Source organism: Anticarsia gemmatalis, chromosome 28 (assembly GCF_050436995.1).
Source record: "Anticarsia gemmatalis isolate Benzon Research Colony breed Stoneville strain chromosome 28, ilAntGemm2 primary, whole genome shotgun sequence".
Classification (NCBI taxonomy): domain Eukaryota; kingdom Metazoa; phylum Arthropoda; class Insecta; order Lepidoptera; family Erebidae; genus Anticarsia; species Anticarsia gemmatalis.
Genome location: NC_134772.1, coordinates 5,385,570 through 5,398,472, shown reverse-complemented (window position 1 = coordinate 5,398,472; position 12,903 = coordinate 5,385,570). Strand labels below are relative to the sequence as shown.

General features: G+C 36.9%; 2 protein-coding genes across 3 annotated transcripts; one reads left to right on the top strand and one right to left on the bottom strand.

The window, feature by feature from the left end:
* Nucleotides 1–3,142: 3,142 nt before the first annotated feature.
* On the bottom strand, nt 3,143–10,113 carry BORCS5 (BLOC-1 related complex subunit 5). 2 transcript variants are annotated; one of them, XM_076132609.1, is made up of 8 exons: nt 9,931–10,113; nt 9,177–9,280; nt 8,423–8,536; nt 6,648–6,817; nt 5,908–5,983; nt 5,330–5,442; nt 4,619–4,753; nt 3,143–3,977 (listed from the first exon to the last, which is right to left on the bottom strand). In XM_076132609.1, exons 2-8 carry the CDS (start codon nt 9,271–9,273, stop codon nt 3,888–3,890), a joined length of 795 nt encoding a protein of 264 aa, XP_075988724.1. In that variant the 5' UTR covers nt 9,274–9,280; nt 9,931–10,113; the 3' UTR covers nt 3,143–3,887. The 2 variants fall into 2 exon arrangements, with proteins under 2 accessions (XP_075988724.1, XP_075988725.1); XM_076132610.1 differs by lacking the exon at nt 9,931–10,113 and adding an exon at nt 9,665–9,685.
* Nucleotides 10,114–10,521: 408 nt separating this feature from the next.
* On the top strand, nt 10,522–12,903 carry Ufc1 (Ubiquitin-fold modifier conjugating enzyme 1). The gene is made up of 4 exons (XM_076132592.1): nt 10,522–10,742; nt 11,415–11,546; nt 12,094–12,261; nt 12,752–12,903. Exons 1-4 carry the CDS (start codon nt 10,620–10,622, stop codon nt 12,836–12,838), a joined length of 510 nt encoding a protein of 169 aa, XP_075988707.1. The 5' UTR covers nt 10,522–10,619; the 3' UTR covers nt 12,839–12,903.

Genomic DNA, 12,903 nt, shown 5'->3' with positions numbered 1-12,903 from the left:
TAGAAGTTTTATTATGCAACACTTATAGCCTATAGGTATTACAAAAATCTATATTACTAGCTGACCCGCGCAACTTCGCTTGCGTCACATGAGACAGAATGGGTTAAAATTTTCCCCGTTTTCGTAACATTTTGTACTGGTACTCTCCTCCTATTGGTCATAGCGTGGTGATATATAGCCTATAACCTTCCTCGATAAATGGGCTATCTAATACTGAAATATTTTTCAAATTGGACCAGTAGTTCCTGAGATTAGAGCGTTCAAACAAACAAACTCTACAGCTTTATAATTATAATATTAGTATAGATTTATCAATCAATCAATATACGGGTAGGTATATAGGTAATCTCTTATGTTACTAATTGACTACTGAGCGTAGAAACTTACAATTTCGTATGAAGAGTGTAGAGAAGCACGAAAGGAGGAATTTTGGGAATTCCTTCCCTTAAAAGTGGAAGAGGAATAAAAATGTTGTTAAAACGGGAAGCTAAGCCCACGCGGACGAAGTCGCGGGCACCACTAGTAGTCATAAGTAGACAATTAATTAAGTATAACTTGGATGAGGTCAAGCAAAAAGGTCAGGTGCGTAGTACTCGTAACCGGCGGTCTTGTATGACAACATGTATGTATGTGAATGAAGCAAGGGAGGTTTGTAAGGATCGTACCAAGTGACGTTCTTTGGTCTCTGCCTACCTCTATGGGAAAAAGGCGTAATTTTATGTTTAAGTATGTTTGTATGTATGTAACTTGTACATAAGATACCTACATACTTTTTATCGCCAAAAATAGTTTTACGCTAACAAGCTCACGGGCAAAAACATGAAACAAAAATAATTGTCAAAATAATTATATAATTATTTTAAGTTCTCATTGAATTCTAGAACAGTATATAGCCTAAATATTCTAGAAATACTCTGTCCTTTTCTTATTACATTTGTTAGAAAGAGATGCAGTACCATGACGTCACAAGGTCAGTGTTTATGTTTTTGTTTTGTTTCTTTTGAGATTTATTTTAATTTTAGGGTTAAAAAGTTTGTATGAATAATTAAATGAATTAATATCGTAGTACTCGTAACCGGCGGTCCTGTATGACAACATGTATGTATGTGAATGAAGCAAGGGAAGTTTGTGACGTTCTTTGGTCACAGTCTACCTCTATAGGAAAAAGGCGTGATATTATGTATGTATGTACATGTGTATGTATAAATGAATATAGGTAGGTACCTGTAACGGCAGTAGCGCAATTCTGTTTAGTATGTAGTACAAATGAGTATCGAGAGTTTGACGTTTAAAATAAAAAAAAAATTAACCCATTAATGTCCCACTGCTGGGCAAGGGTCTCCTCCCGTAATGAAGAAGGGGTTAGGCCTTGAGTCCACCACGCTGGCCAAGTGCGGGTTGGGATTTTGCATGCCCTCAATAAATGAATTAAACAAATTTTAGACATGAAAGGTTTCCTCACGATGTTTTTCTTCACCGTCGGAGCATGTGATAATTATTTCTAATACACACATAACTTCGAAAAGTCATTAGTGTGTTGCCTCGGGTTCGAACCTGCGACTGCTTGCGTGGGAGGTGTCAACGTGTACCAATCGGCTGTCACTGCTGACTTTTAAAATGTACTGCCAAAATTGTTCTTACGGAGCCCGGTAGAGGCGCTAAATAGATTTTCTTGTAAAATCTCTCGATAGCTAGCCGGTTGTCGGTAGTCGATAGTGGTAGAGAATCGAGCTACTGATCTCTTTAACAAGAGCCAACTCGCACTTGACCTATAGTTTTTAGCTTAGTTCACTAAAGGTCATTCATTACAGGTTATAAATATGAGTCCTAAAAAAATCTAGACTTGAACAAAAACTAGTAGGATACTAAAATTATTTATTACCTAATTACCGCACGCAATAACGTAGAGGCACGTGGAAAATCTCCGCTGAATACTTTTGTCCGTGAATTCGTTTACGTTAAAAGATTTCCCGGGGTAAAACTATGGTTGCCAGGTGGCCGGGATTGTCCCGGAATTTCGCGTGTTGTCCCGTGTCCCGTAATTTTACTTTGCTGTCCCGGAATGTTAACATACTTATTTTTACTAAGCCACGATGCTACGACGTTTTTTTTGCTCATTCCTACTTACAGTCTCGACCAAAACTCTGATTCTGTGATTGATTATGAAATTATCAGCCTGAATCTGGCAACCAATAAAACTTATTCTAGATTTACCTACATGCAGCTTCAGCTCAGTCTTTCTACCAACTATGTTGGAGTCGGCTTCCAGTCTCACCGGATGCAGCTGAATACCAGTATTTTACATGGAGCGACTGCTTATCTGACCTCCACAACACAGTGCAAAATGGCACCCACAGGACAGGCTATGCCTAGTGTGGGGCCACTGATTAATTGTAAATTTATGTAAAGATATAAGGCAATAAACTGATTTTTATTTTATTTATTGTTTTACCCGAAGGTGTAAATAGAGATGTAGGAAATATACCGATTCGCCAATAGACGAACGGTATATGTAGGTATAGCGAACAGCGACTCACATTGCGCAACATTTTAAATGCAGTTATTTAAAATTATAAAAGCAAATAAACTGCATAATGATTCATAAATACTGTTTGTTATTTTTAATTAAATTAATTTGTTATTTTTAAATTATTCTACCAAAATACTTACGTTGATTTTTTGTGTATGTATGTGTGTTTTTGTCAATTTCATCATAAAAATAGTCATTCATTTGTCTAGACTCGTGGGAAAATTATATAATCCATACTAATATAAATGCGAAAGTAACTCTGTTTGTTACTCAATCACGCCTAAACTACTGAACCAATTTGCATGAAATTTGGTATGAAGATATTTTGATACCCGAGGAAGGACATAGGCTACGTTTTGTCGCGGGTAAAAGCTAGTACCTACCTATAAATAATAATTAACACATAGTTTTAATGAAAACTGGTCTCTGCTCCTATGGGAAAAAGACGTAATTTTGCGTATGAATCTCATATTTGAGGCACCCATAGCCAGTTGTGCTCACCAGTCGGTAAACGATCTGTGAGTTAACAAACCTTGGCGCAAATGTAATTTTGCAACTGGCCTAATTGGCGCCAACATTTCTTTGGAAAAAATAAAACACCAGATTTTTTTATACAATTAACTTTATTAAATACATAAGAGATCGATTATAAGTTAATATTTATTGCTAGTGATTATATAATATAATAATATCTACATTTATCTATAGCTAAGATGAAGCATAAGACTGCAAACTGTCGCCAAATGGATATGAACTGGGCGTCTCCGTGCTTCAGAGGGCACGTAAAAAGTCGGTCCCGGTTGTTATCAATAAGATAACAGTCGTTAAGCCACGTCAAAGGCCTTCGGACTTGAACAACTTTGACACTAGGTTGACCACTAACCATACGATAAAAATGCATTTTTGCCGGCAAAAGAAATCAGTTACTACATTTCGAACGTCATTAAATTTTACGTGATTTATTAGAATCTCGATTATATAGCCCGTTTATAAGCTGACCCTCTTATTCATACTATAAACCTATTTTAGTTAAAAAAAACTACAATAATATGATTTCTCTTTTTCATTTCGCTAAGGAGTGAAAGAAACAAAACACTTTACAAGCCCTTCATAACTTCATATCTAATATATAAAATTCTCGCGTCACAGTTTTCGATGCCATACTCCTCCGAAACGGCTTGACCGATTTTTACCAAATTTGAAATGCGTATTCAGTAGGTCTGAGAATCGGCCAACATGTATTTTTCATACCTCTAAGTGTCATTTTTTTTCATACATATTACAAAATCACTTTTGCCGGGTCAGCTAGTATTTATATGAATAAGAGGGTTAGTAATAATTTTATTTATATACAGTTTCAATGTTCTTCTTCGATGTTCCATACAAATGGTTCTAGACGTTTGTCTTCTGGAAGTAAAGCGTTCAATTCTTCTATATCTTGTAGTGTCTGAAAATTAAATCAATTTAATAAAAGTTATCAATTGCAACTTTGTCGCAGTGGTAAAGAGGAGCTCGTGGCTTAGTTAACAACAGCCGCGCGGATCGATCTCTGAGGTTAAGCTACGCTTGCCGAGGTTGATCTGTAGATGGGTGACCATCTTATATGAACTTGTAATAAAATCTCTTAGACTTCAAGAATCACAAATGAGTACACGGTTCATTAGGTTTCTTTCAGTGAGCTCGTGAGGTACCCAAATATCGAGCATTTTTGTGTAGAGTAAAGATTTTATTACAAGTTCATACATAATGTCCTCCTAGCCGATATACGGGTACGGCGGTCAGTTTCATTGAAATTAGCCATTAGTGCAGGATTTTGTTTAAAGTATCCAAGTGTGTGCACAATACACAAGTACACTCTCTATTCCATCACTCTCATAGTTTGGTGGGACGGATAACCGACACGACCAGTGAGAGGTCAGGCGCAGGACCGACCTTCGATCCTCTCCGAGACACGGAAGTTCGGTTTCTGTCAGTGAGCTCGTGAGGTATCCAAATATCGAGCTTCTTTGTGTAGAAAAAAGATTTTATTACAAGTTCATACATACTATAATGCGAAAAGACTTTTTCCCCGACCTAATATTTACAAACCTGATGTAATAACGAGTTACATCTCGACAATTGATGTGATACTTCATGGACGCGCGCTAATCGCTCCGCGTGGCGAGCGTTCGCTCTCTGCTTGTCCACCATTTGAGAGTAGAGGCGTGATATTTCAGTATCGGCCTGAAAAGAAAACACATTTTCATTTATTTTTTTGTTCTCAGTAGTCTGAAGTCTGTACAGGTGATTGCAGGTAAGTTTACCCGGGCCTTATATCCGGATAATAGGATCTCGGATATTTATATTTTTTAATAGAATATTAAAGTTTTACGTAGATATGTATCTACAAGTATATAGATCTGTATCTACCTATATAAGTAAACAGACTAGCTTTTGCCCGCGACTGCGTCAGCGTAGTTTGCTTACTCTTAGGGCAGAATTTTCATACAAACTTTCATCCCCTTAGGAATGGAATTTATTAAAATCCTTTCTTAGGGGATACCTACGCTATACTAGTTTTTTGCATGCAAAGCCTTAGCCCGATCGGTTTAAAATTGACAAAGTTTCATATAGACTTTCATCACCTATTTGATCCCCTTAGGGGTGGAGTTTATCAAAGACCTTTCTTAGCGGATGCCTTATAAGATGTACCTGCATGCTAAATTTCAGCTCGATCCGTCCAGTGGTTTGGGCTGTACGCTAAATAGATCTGTCAGTCAGTCAGTCACCTTTGAGTTTTATATAAATAGACAGATATACCTCTTTTATCTTAGTAGCTAGTGAGATCTCATCGGCTGCTAGCGGGTGAGCGCAGGCAGCGAGGTGGGCTTGTAGACGAGTGGTCACGCGAACCCAGGGCCGGTAGTCCAGACCTGAAGCAATAAATAAATTTAACCCATTAATGTCCCACTGCTGGGCAAAGGTCTTCTAAGAAAGTTGAGCCTTGAGTCCAAGGAATTTCTTCAATCTATCTATCTATCTATCTATCGTATGATTAGTGGTCAACCTAGTGTCAAAGTTGTTCAAGCCGCCCGAAAGGCCTTTGACATGGCTTAACGACTGTTATCTTAGTAGACAACAACCGGGACCGACTTTTACGTGCCCTCCGAAGCACGGAGACGCTCAGTTCAAAATACCTCACTCATCTATAGAATGACCGCACCAACGGTTGCTTAACCCACAGATCGTATACCGACCGGTGAGCACAACTGGCTATGAGCGCCTCAGATGAATGAATGAAGTTCTTCAAGAACTGTGTTAAACAACTCTCAGGTATGCAAGGTTGCATCACGATGTTTTCCTTCACCGTTAGAACAAGTGATAAAGTATATAGGTACCTTCTAAAACTTCAGGGTCTCGGGCACCAGGTAGTCCTAAGGTTCCTCTCATTATTGGCAAGAATGTTGGTATTTCCTGAAAAAAACAAAATATATGTTAATTTCACAATAGAAGCTGTAAATAGAAACGCCGGGAGGGGAGGTCCTAGAAAGACATACACAGATCATATTAGTGATGTCTTGCAAAAAGGTCGGGTGCTACTCGTAACCGGCGGTCCTGTATAACAACATGTATGCATGTGAATGAAGCAAGGGACGTTTGTAAGGATCGTACCAAGTGACGTTCTTTGGTCTCTGACAACCCCTATTGGAAAAAGGCGTGATTTTATGTATGTTTGTCGGCTTCCGTAGCGCAGCGGTTAAGGTGGTCGCCAAGCCGCTACCATTGTGTCGGGAGGTCGAGGGTTCGATTCTCACACGGAACTGATCTTTGTGCGATTCACAAATAGTTGTTTCGGGTCTGGTTGTACTTTGTGTCCGTTGTTTGTATGTTTGTAAAAGTCCCCGCGACACCAGAGCAATAGTGGAGAGCGGGAATAGTGTTAAAAAAAAATGTATGTTTGCATGTATGTATGTATGTTTGTATGTATTTTTTTTTTAGTTATTTTTAAAAAGACAACTCCCGCACTAAGATTCGCGGGGACGACACGACGACCCACGACCTCTCAACGCAATGAGAGGTAGCGGCGTGGTGACCTTAACCACTGCGCCATGGAGGCAGTCACGTCAGTCACATATACCTGTAATCTCTGTATATCTTCATCAAGTTGTTCGTCAGTAGGTTGTTTTACAACGACAATGTCCCGGCTGCGTTTAGTCTTTCTTGCTTGTAAACTTAACTGTCTTCGTTGTAGCAAGGACTTCTTGTTGTCCGTAGTTCTTTGGTTTTTAGCTGACGTTTTAGGGGAATCTGTAAAAGAAATAAGCTTTTGTTTCAGGCTGCTCTCAATAGACTTTTCGTACTAGACCACTGCCGAATTTCGTCAGTTGATTAATTACATCATCAACTTTCTTTGTGGAGTAATTTAAAGTTTTTAGCTTATCCATACTAATATCCATACTAATATTATAAATGCGAAAGTAACTCTGTCTGTCTGTCTGTCTGTCTGCTACTCAATCACGCCTAAACTACTGAACCAATTTGCATGAAATTTCGTATGGAGATATTTTGATACCCGAGAAAGGACATAGGCTACTTTTTACCCCGGGAAAATGACGCATTTCCCGGGAAAATGCAGGTGGCGAACGAAGTCGCGAATAATCAATATAATATAATAATGACATTAAATTCACAAAATTCCGTTGTCATGGCAACTGTTTTAATGGCGGATATGCCTTAGCGTGACTTCGTTATATTAAGAGATATAAAATATAAATAATGTTAAGAATATTTTTCGAGAAAGAAAAAAATATTTTATATCATCACGCTACGATCAATAGGAGCAGAGTAACAATAAAAAGTATTACAAAAACGTGGAAAATTCTGACCCATTCTCTCTTATGTGACGCAAGCGAAGTTGCGCGGGTCAGCTAGTAATATTATAAATGTGAAAGTAACTTTGTCTGTCTGTTACTCAATCATGCCTAAACTACTGAACCAATTTGCATGAAATTTGGTATGGAGATATTTTGATACCCAAAGAAAGGACATAGGCTACTTTTTACCCCGGGAAAATGATGCATTCCCATGGGAAAATTCAGGTGGCGGACGAAGTCGCGGGTAAAGGCTAATATATAATAAAATCATTAATATCAGCATTGCCATACAATGTGGCAAAGCTGCCATCATTCTAGGGATGTTCCTGGTAGACAGTGATGTGGAGGAGTACTTTGACGCATAGCACACTCTTTTTTTTACAGTTTACATGTATATTAATATAACTTAGTTTAGTTAAAATACCTTTTATAAATTATAAATAATCTATACTAATATTATAAAGCTGAAGAGTTTGTTTGTTTGTTTGAACGCAATAATCTCATAAACTACTCTTCCGATTTGAAAAATTCTTTCAGTGTAATAGATAGCCCATTTATCGAGGAAGGCTATAGGCTATATATCATCACGCTACGACCAATAGGAGCAGAGTACCAGTGAAAAATGTTACAAAAACGAGGAAAATTATGATTCTCTTATGTGACGCAAGCGAAGTTGCGCGGGTCAGCTAGTCTTGTATAATAGTCAGCCAAATTATTACTGTATGTTTGGCAAGGGTTTCCTCTCAGAATGAGAAAAAAATTATGCCTTCATAAAATGTCATGATGAAACCCTGCATGCCTAAAATTTGTTTAATACATTTATTGAAGGCATGCAAAGTCCCCAACCTGCACTTGGCCAGCGTGGTGGACTCAAGGCCTAACCCCTCCCTCATTACGGGAGGAGACCCTTGCCCAGCAGTGGGACATTAATGGGTTAAATTTATTATTTTTTTATATTTTATTTTGTATACTATTATTATTGTGTAATCCATATTAATTTACATTCAATCATGCACTCCTTATGTTATCTCTCTCATACCTCCAATAGGTCGATCAACTGTATAAGATATGTACGGCAGCTCTGAATCTGAACATATACTGGTGCCTGGAGAATTATTACCACTGGCAGTAGGGTCTGTTGCTCTTGATGTTTCTGAAATAAACATACAACATGAAATTATCATCAAATAGTAGTATAGGATAAAACTAATAGCAATTATATGAAAATGAATTAATTTAACCCACTAATGTCCCAGTGCTGGTTAAGGGTTTCCTCTCAAAATGAGGGAGAGGTTAAGCCTTGAGTCCATCACCCTAAGGTTGGGGATTAAGAACTGTTCTAAAGAACTCTGAGGCATGCAAGGTTGCATCACAAAGTTTTCCTTTACCGTTTGAACAATTTACTACTGACAGAAGTGTATAAAAATCTTGATTTACAGCATCAGTAACACAATCATGGCCTGTTTGATACACCTACTTTTGTTTTGGAGTTACACAAAATTGTTAATCTTATATATAAAATTCTTGCGGCACAGTTTTCGTTGCCATACTCCTCCGAAACGGCTTGACCGATTCTCATGAAATTTTGTGAGCATATTCACTAGGTCTGAGAATCGGCCAACATCTATTTTTCATACACCTAAGTGACACAATTTTTTTTATATGGCAAAACAAAGTTTGCCAGGTCAGCTAGTAACAACCTAAAAAAACTGGGCATGTTAAGGCTCTCTAATAGTAGTGAAGTATGAGAAAATAGCTTAACAGTTAGCTAATACAAAGAAAGGTTTTCTCACCAGGTAAATTAGATACGGCAATAGTGTGTCCTCTTCTCACTGGTGGAGCTCTTTGTGCTTGCTTCTTAGGAGGCACTGAAGACTGTTCAGAACCCATGGTGAAACTGTAATAAAAGAATTATATGCAGGTACAATATCATCACACATTTAACACCTGAAAGTGTGGTAGGCAGTAGGTAGTGTGTAGGCAGAGGCGTAAAAAATACAACAATGTTTTCCTTTTTATTATGTTGGTGCAATATAACAGGGTGAAACAGCAGGCAAACAAAAAAATTAGTTAACAGCTGTTAATTAGATATCTAATGTTCCCTATGTCATTATGTTTTTACATAAGGGTCTAGGATAATCTCCTTAAAGTATGTATTTAGTCACTTGATCAAGTCACTAACCCCTGGTTTCTGAGTACATTTGGCAGTAGTTTATCTATTCAATAGTGTCAAAACTCATATAAAAAAAACGCTACATTTAATGCACAACGTTAAATGTACCTCAGAAACCGGGGGTCAATAAATACTATTTATTTTGCTTTGTTTTCTTAGAAACCGACGTGTTAAAAATGGGCAAAAGTACAGGAATAAAATTGTAGATAATAAATATTGATCGGTTTAAGAAGACTCTTATAATGTAATGTTTCTATTGTATGTGTGCTATCTGATATAAAAATATCAATACAAGTACATAATAGTAAATACAGGCGTCAGTGAATAGGAAAAATAATAAAAACTATCGTAAAAAATATGTTACCATTACTTACGTTTTATTTAATAAGATATTTTGCACTCGATAATGTCTAAATTCCTCTAATTATATTTTAGCACACTTCAGTGTCTCTATATTTTAAATCAATAAATTGATTTAGAAAATTACGATTATTCTTTTATTGATAAAAGATTATCAACAACAAGTCAAAATTTGCAAAATTTGATTGATTTGATAGTTGTAGTGATGTACCCGCTGCAGAAGTCTTCTTATGTAAAATCATTTAAAGTAATTTTAATCGTCTGGTCAATTACATTTTTCTAAACTAATGATGAATGTAAAGAGTTTTTGCTTATAAAAATAAAATAACGTAAAAGCTACTAATCAGTCTGAAAGTGATTTATCTAGAGGAGCTTTAATTATTGTATGTTAATATGTGTGGCTATTTTGTTCTACTTAGAATTTTTATTATTAAAGTAATATTGACGGTATTTATGTATGTGGAAGGTTTTTTTTCCAGGTGGAAGATATTTTTGACCGCATAAAAAATATTAAACAGTATACAGTAAAAATGAATAGTCGACTAGATAAGACAATATGCACGCCTATTTCCTCTACGTCACGTTGACATTAGAATGATGACATATTGACATTTGACGTAAACTTGTACACACGTACACCAGGGGCATATTTCCCGAGGTTTTTCATAAATAACATGAAATAATAACTAAAAGCATCGCTAAAATGGTTGACGAAAGCACAAGGAAGACTTTGAGCAGCATACCCTTGCTTCAAACTAAAGCTGGGCCGAGAGACAAAGAGCTATGGGTGAATAGGCTGAAAGAAGAATACCAAGCGCTGATCAAGGTAAAAAAAAATACTTCCGTATTGTCAATGATTGATTAGCATAATCCACGCAATGCTCAACTTTTTTCTTTTTTGAAATTAAATTATATATTTTGCTAAAAGAATGCTTTGTTTGTTTATAATTTAAACTTTCACTTCTTACTCAACATACCTCATTATAATTAGTAGTTAATAGGTTTATAATGAGGTTACAAGTCGTAATAACTTTGGAATGCGAGCCTAGTTTTAATTTATCCTAAACAATAGGGTCTTATCTTTGAATGAAATTGACCCAGATTATCTGGTCCCAATATTTTATACTTTGGAATAACATAATAAATGTTAGCTACACAAGTAAAAGTTACAAATTAATCCGGTTGTACTTTGTGTTAACAATAAATGTCCACTAAACACAAATGCATTCTCAGGCATGGTCTATCATAAAGAAAACAGCATTGTATTTTCTTCCAACTGTCCAAAAACCTGTTATCTCTGGTATAATTAACATAGCCATAGAGTAAATAAAGGAAAATTAATAATTTAAATTCTTTGTCTGACAAGATGTATGGATTTAAATGAAGCAAGGGAAGTTTGTAAGGATCGTAGGGACCAAGTGGAGTTCTTAGGTCTCTACTTACATCTATGGAAACAAGGTATTATCTTATGTATGTATGTTTTTGTTTCTTATTCCAGTATGTCCAGAACAATAAAGCAGCTGACAATGACTGGTTCCGTTTAGAATCAGACAAGACCGGCACCAAGTGGTTTGGCAAGTGTTGGTACGTCCACAACCTGTTGAAGTACGAGTTTGACTTAGAGTTTGACGTAAGTTGGACATCATTAGTATAAGTATTATAGTAAATATTGATGTTGCATGATTATCACTACTAGAAGACTGTATAAGTTTGACTACTGATCATGTAGTCTTGGGTTGATTCCCCGGTTGGGCAAAGTGCTTTTGATTTTTTCTTATTTATGCAGGGTGTTTAGCACACGGTTCTCCAACTGTATGTGTTAGATTGTTGCCAACATGTTGGTACCATTTAACTTAAATTAAGACTTATTGGGACTGAGATATATTATGATACATAAAGCTTTTAAAATTAACGGTTTTGGTACTAGACCAGGCCGACTACATAAGCAATTTTAACGCATTTATCCGAAGTTTAGTAATATTTTGAAGGGCCTAACTAAATAAGTTTTTAGGTAAATGACTTACATTGATAATGACTAAATGTAGATATATTTCATTCATCTTTGCCTTTGGTTATAACAAGAGTGAGATGTTTACAAAGATCTATGTGTGTGTCATCACTATTTAATGCGCCCAATCTCTCGAACATAATTTCTAATATGCCCATAATATTTTCAGATTCCAGTAACATACCCAACAACAGCTCCAGAACTGGCTCTACCAGGGTTAGATGGTAAAACAGCTAAGATGTACCGCGGCGGCAAGATCTGTCTCACTGATCACTTCAAGCCACTCTGGGCAAGGAATGTGCCCAGATTCGGTATTGCCCATGCTATGGCATTAGGTGTAAGTATACTTTAACTAGTATTTCAAGTCTATAGACCTTTTTAAGCCATATAATGAAAGAATACGCCTCCGTGGCGCAGTGGTTTAGGTCGCCACGCCGATAGCATTGCGTCGGGAGGTCGTGGGTACGATTCCCACGGAGCAATTTTTGTGCGATCCACAAATAATTGTTTCGGGTCTGGTTCTACTTTGTGTATGTTGTTTGTATGTTTGTAAAAGTCCTCACCACACAAGAGCAATTCGACTTCGACTTTCAAGCTTCTGACTACTGTTAAAGACTGTCAAAGATCTTCGAAAATAACAGTCGGGACACACAATTTAACGTGCCTTCCGAAACACGGAGGAACTCGATATGTGTAAGACGGTCACCCATCCACAGGACAACCTCGGCAAGCGTGGCTTAACCTCAGAGATCGATCCGCGTGGCTGTCGTTAACTAAGCCACGAGCTCTACAGTGGGAAAGCTATTAATATCCCTTTTTGTCCTCAGCTCGGGCCATGGTTAGCAGTTGAAATACCAGAACTTATTGAAAGAGGTGTTATCCAGTATCAAGAGAAATCGGAAGAAGCGAAATGACAGTTGAATAAATAAATAATTTTGTATATAACATGTATTATATAAATATAATATGTTTTTTATTA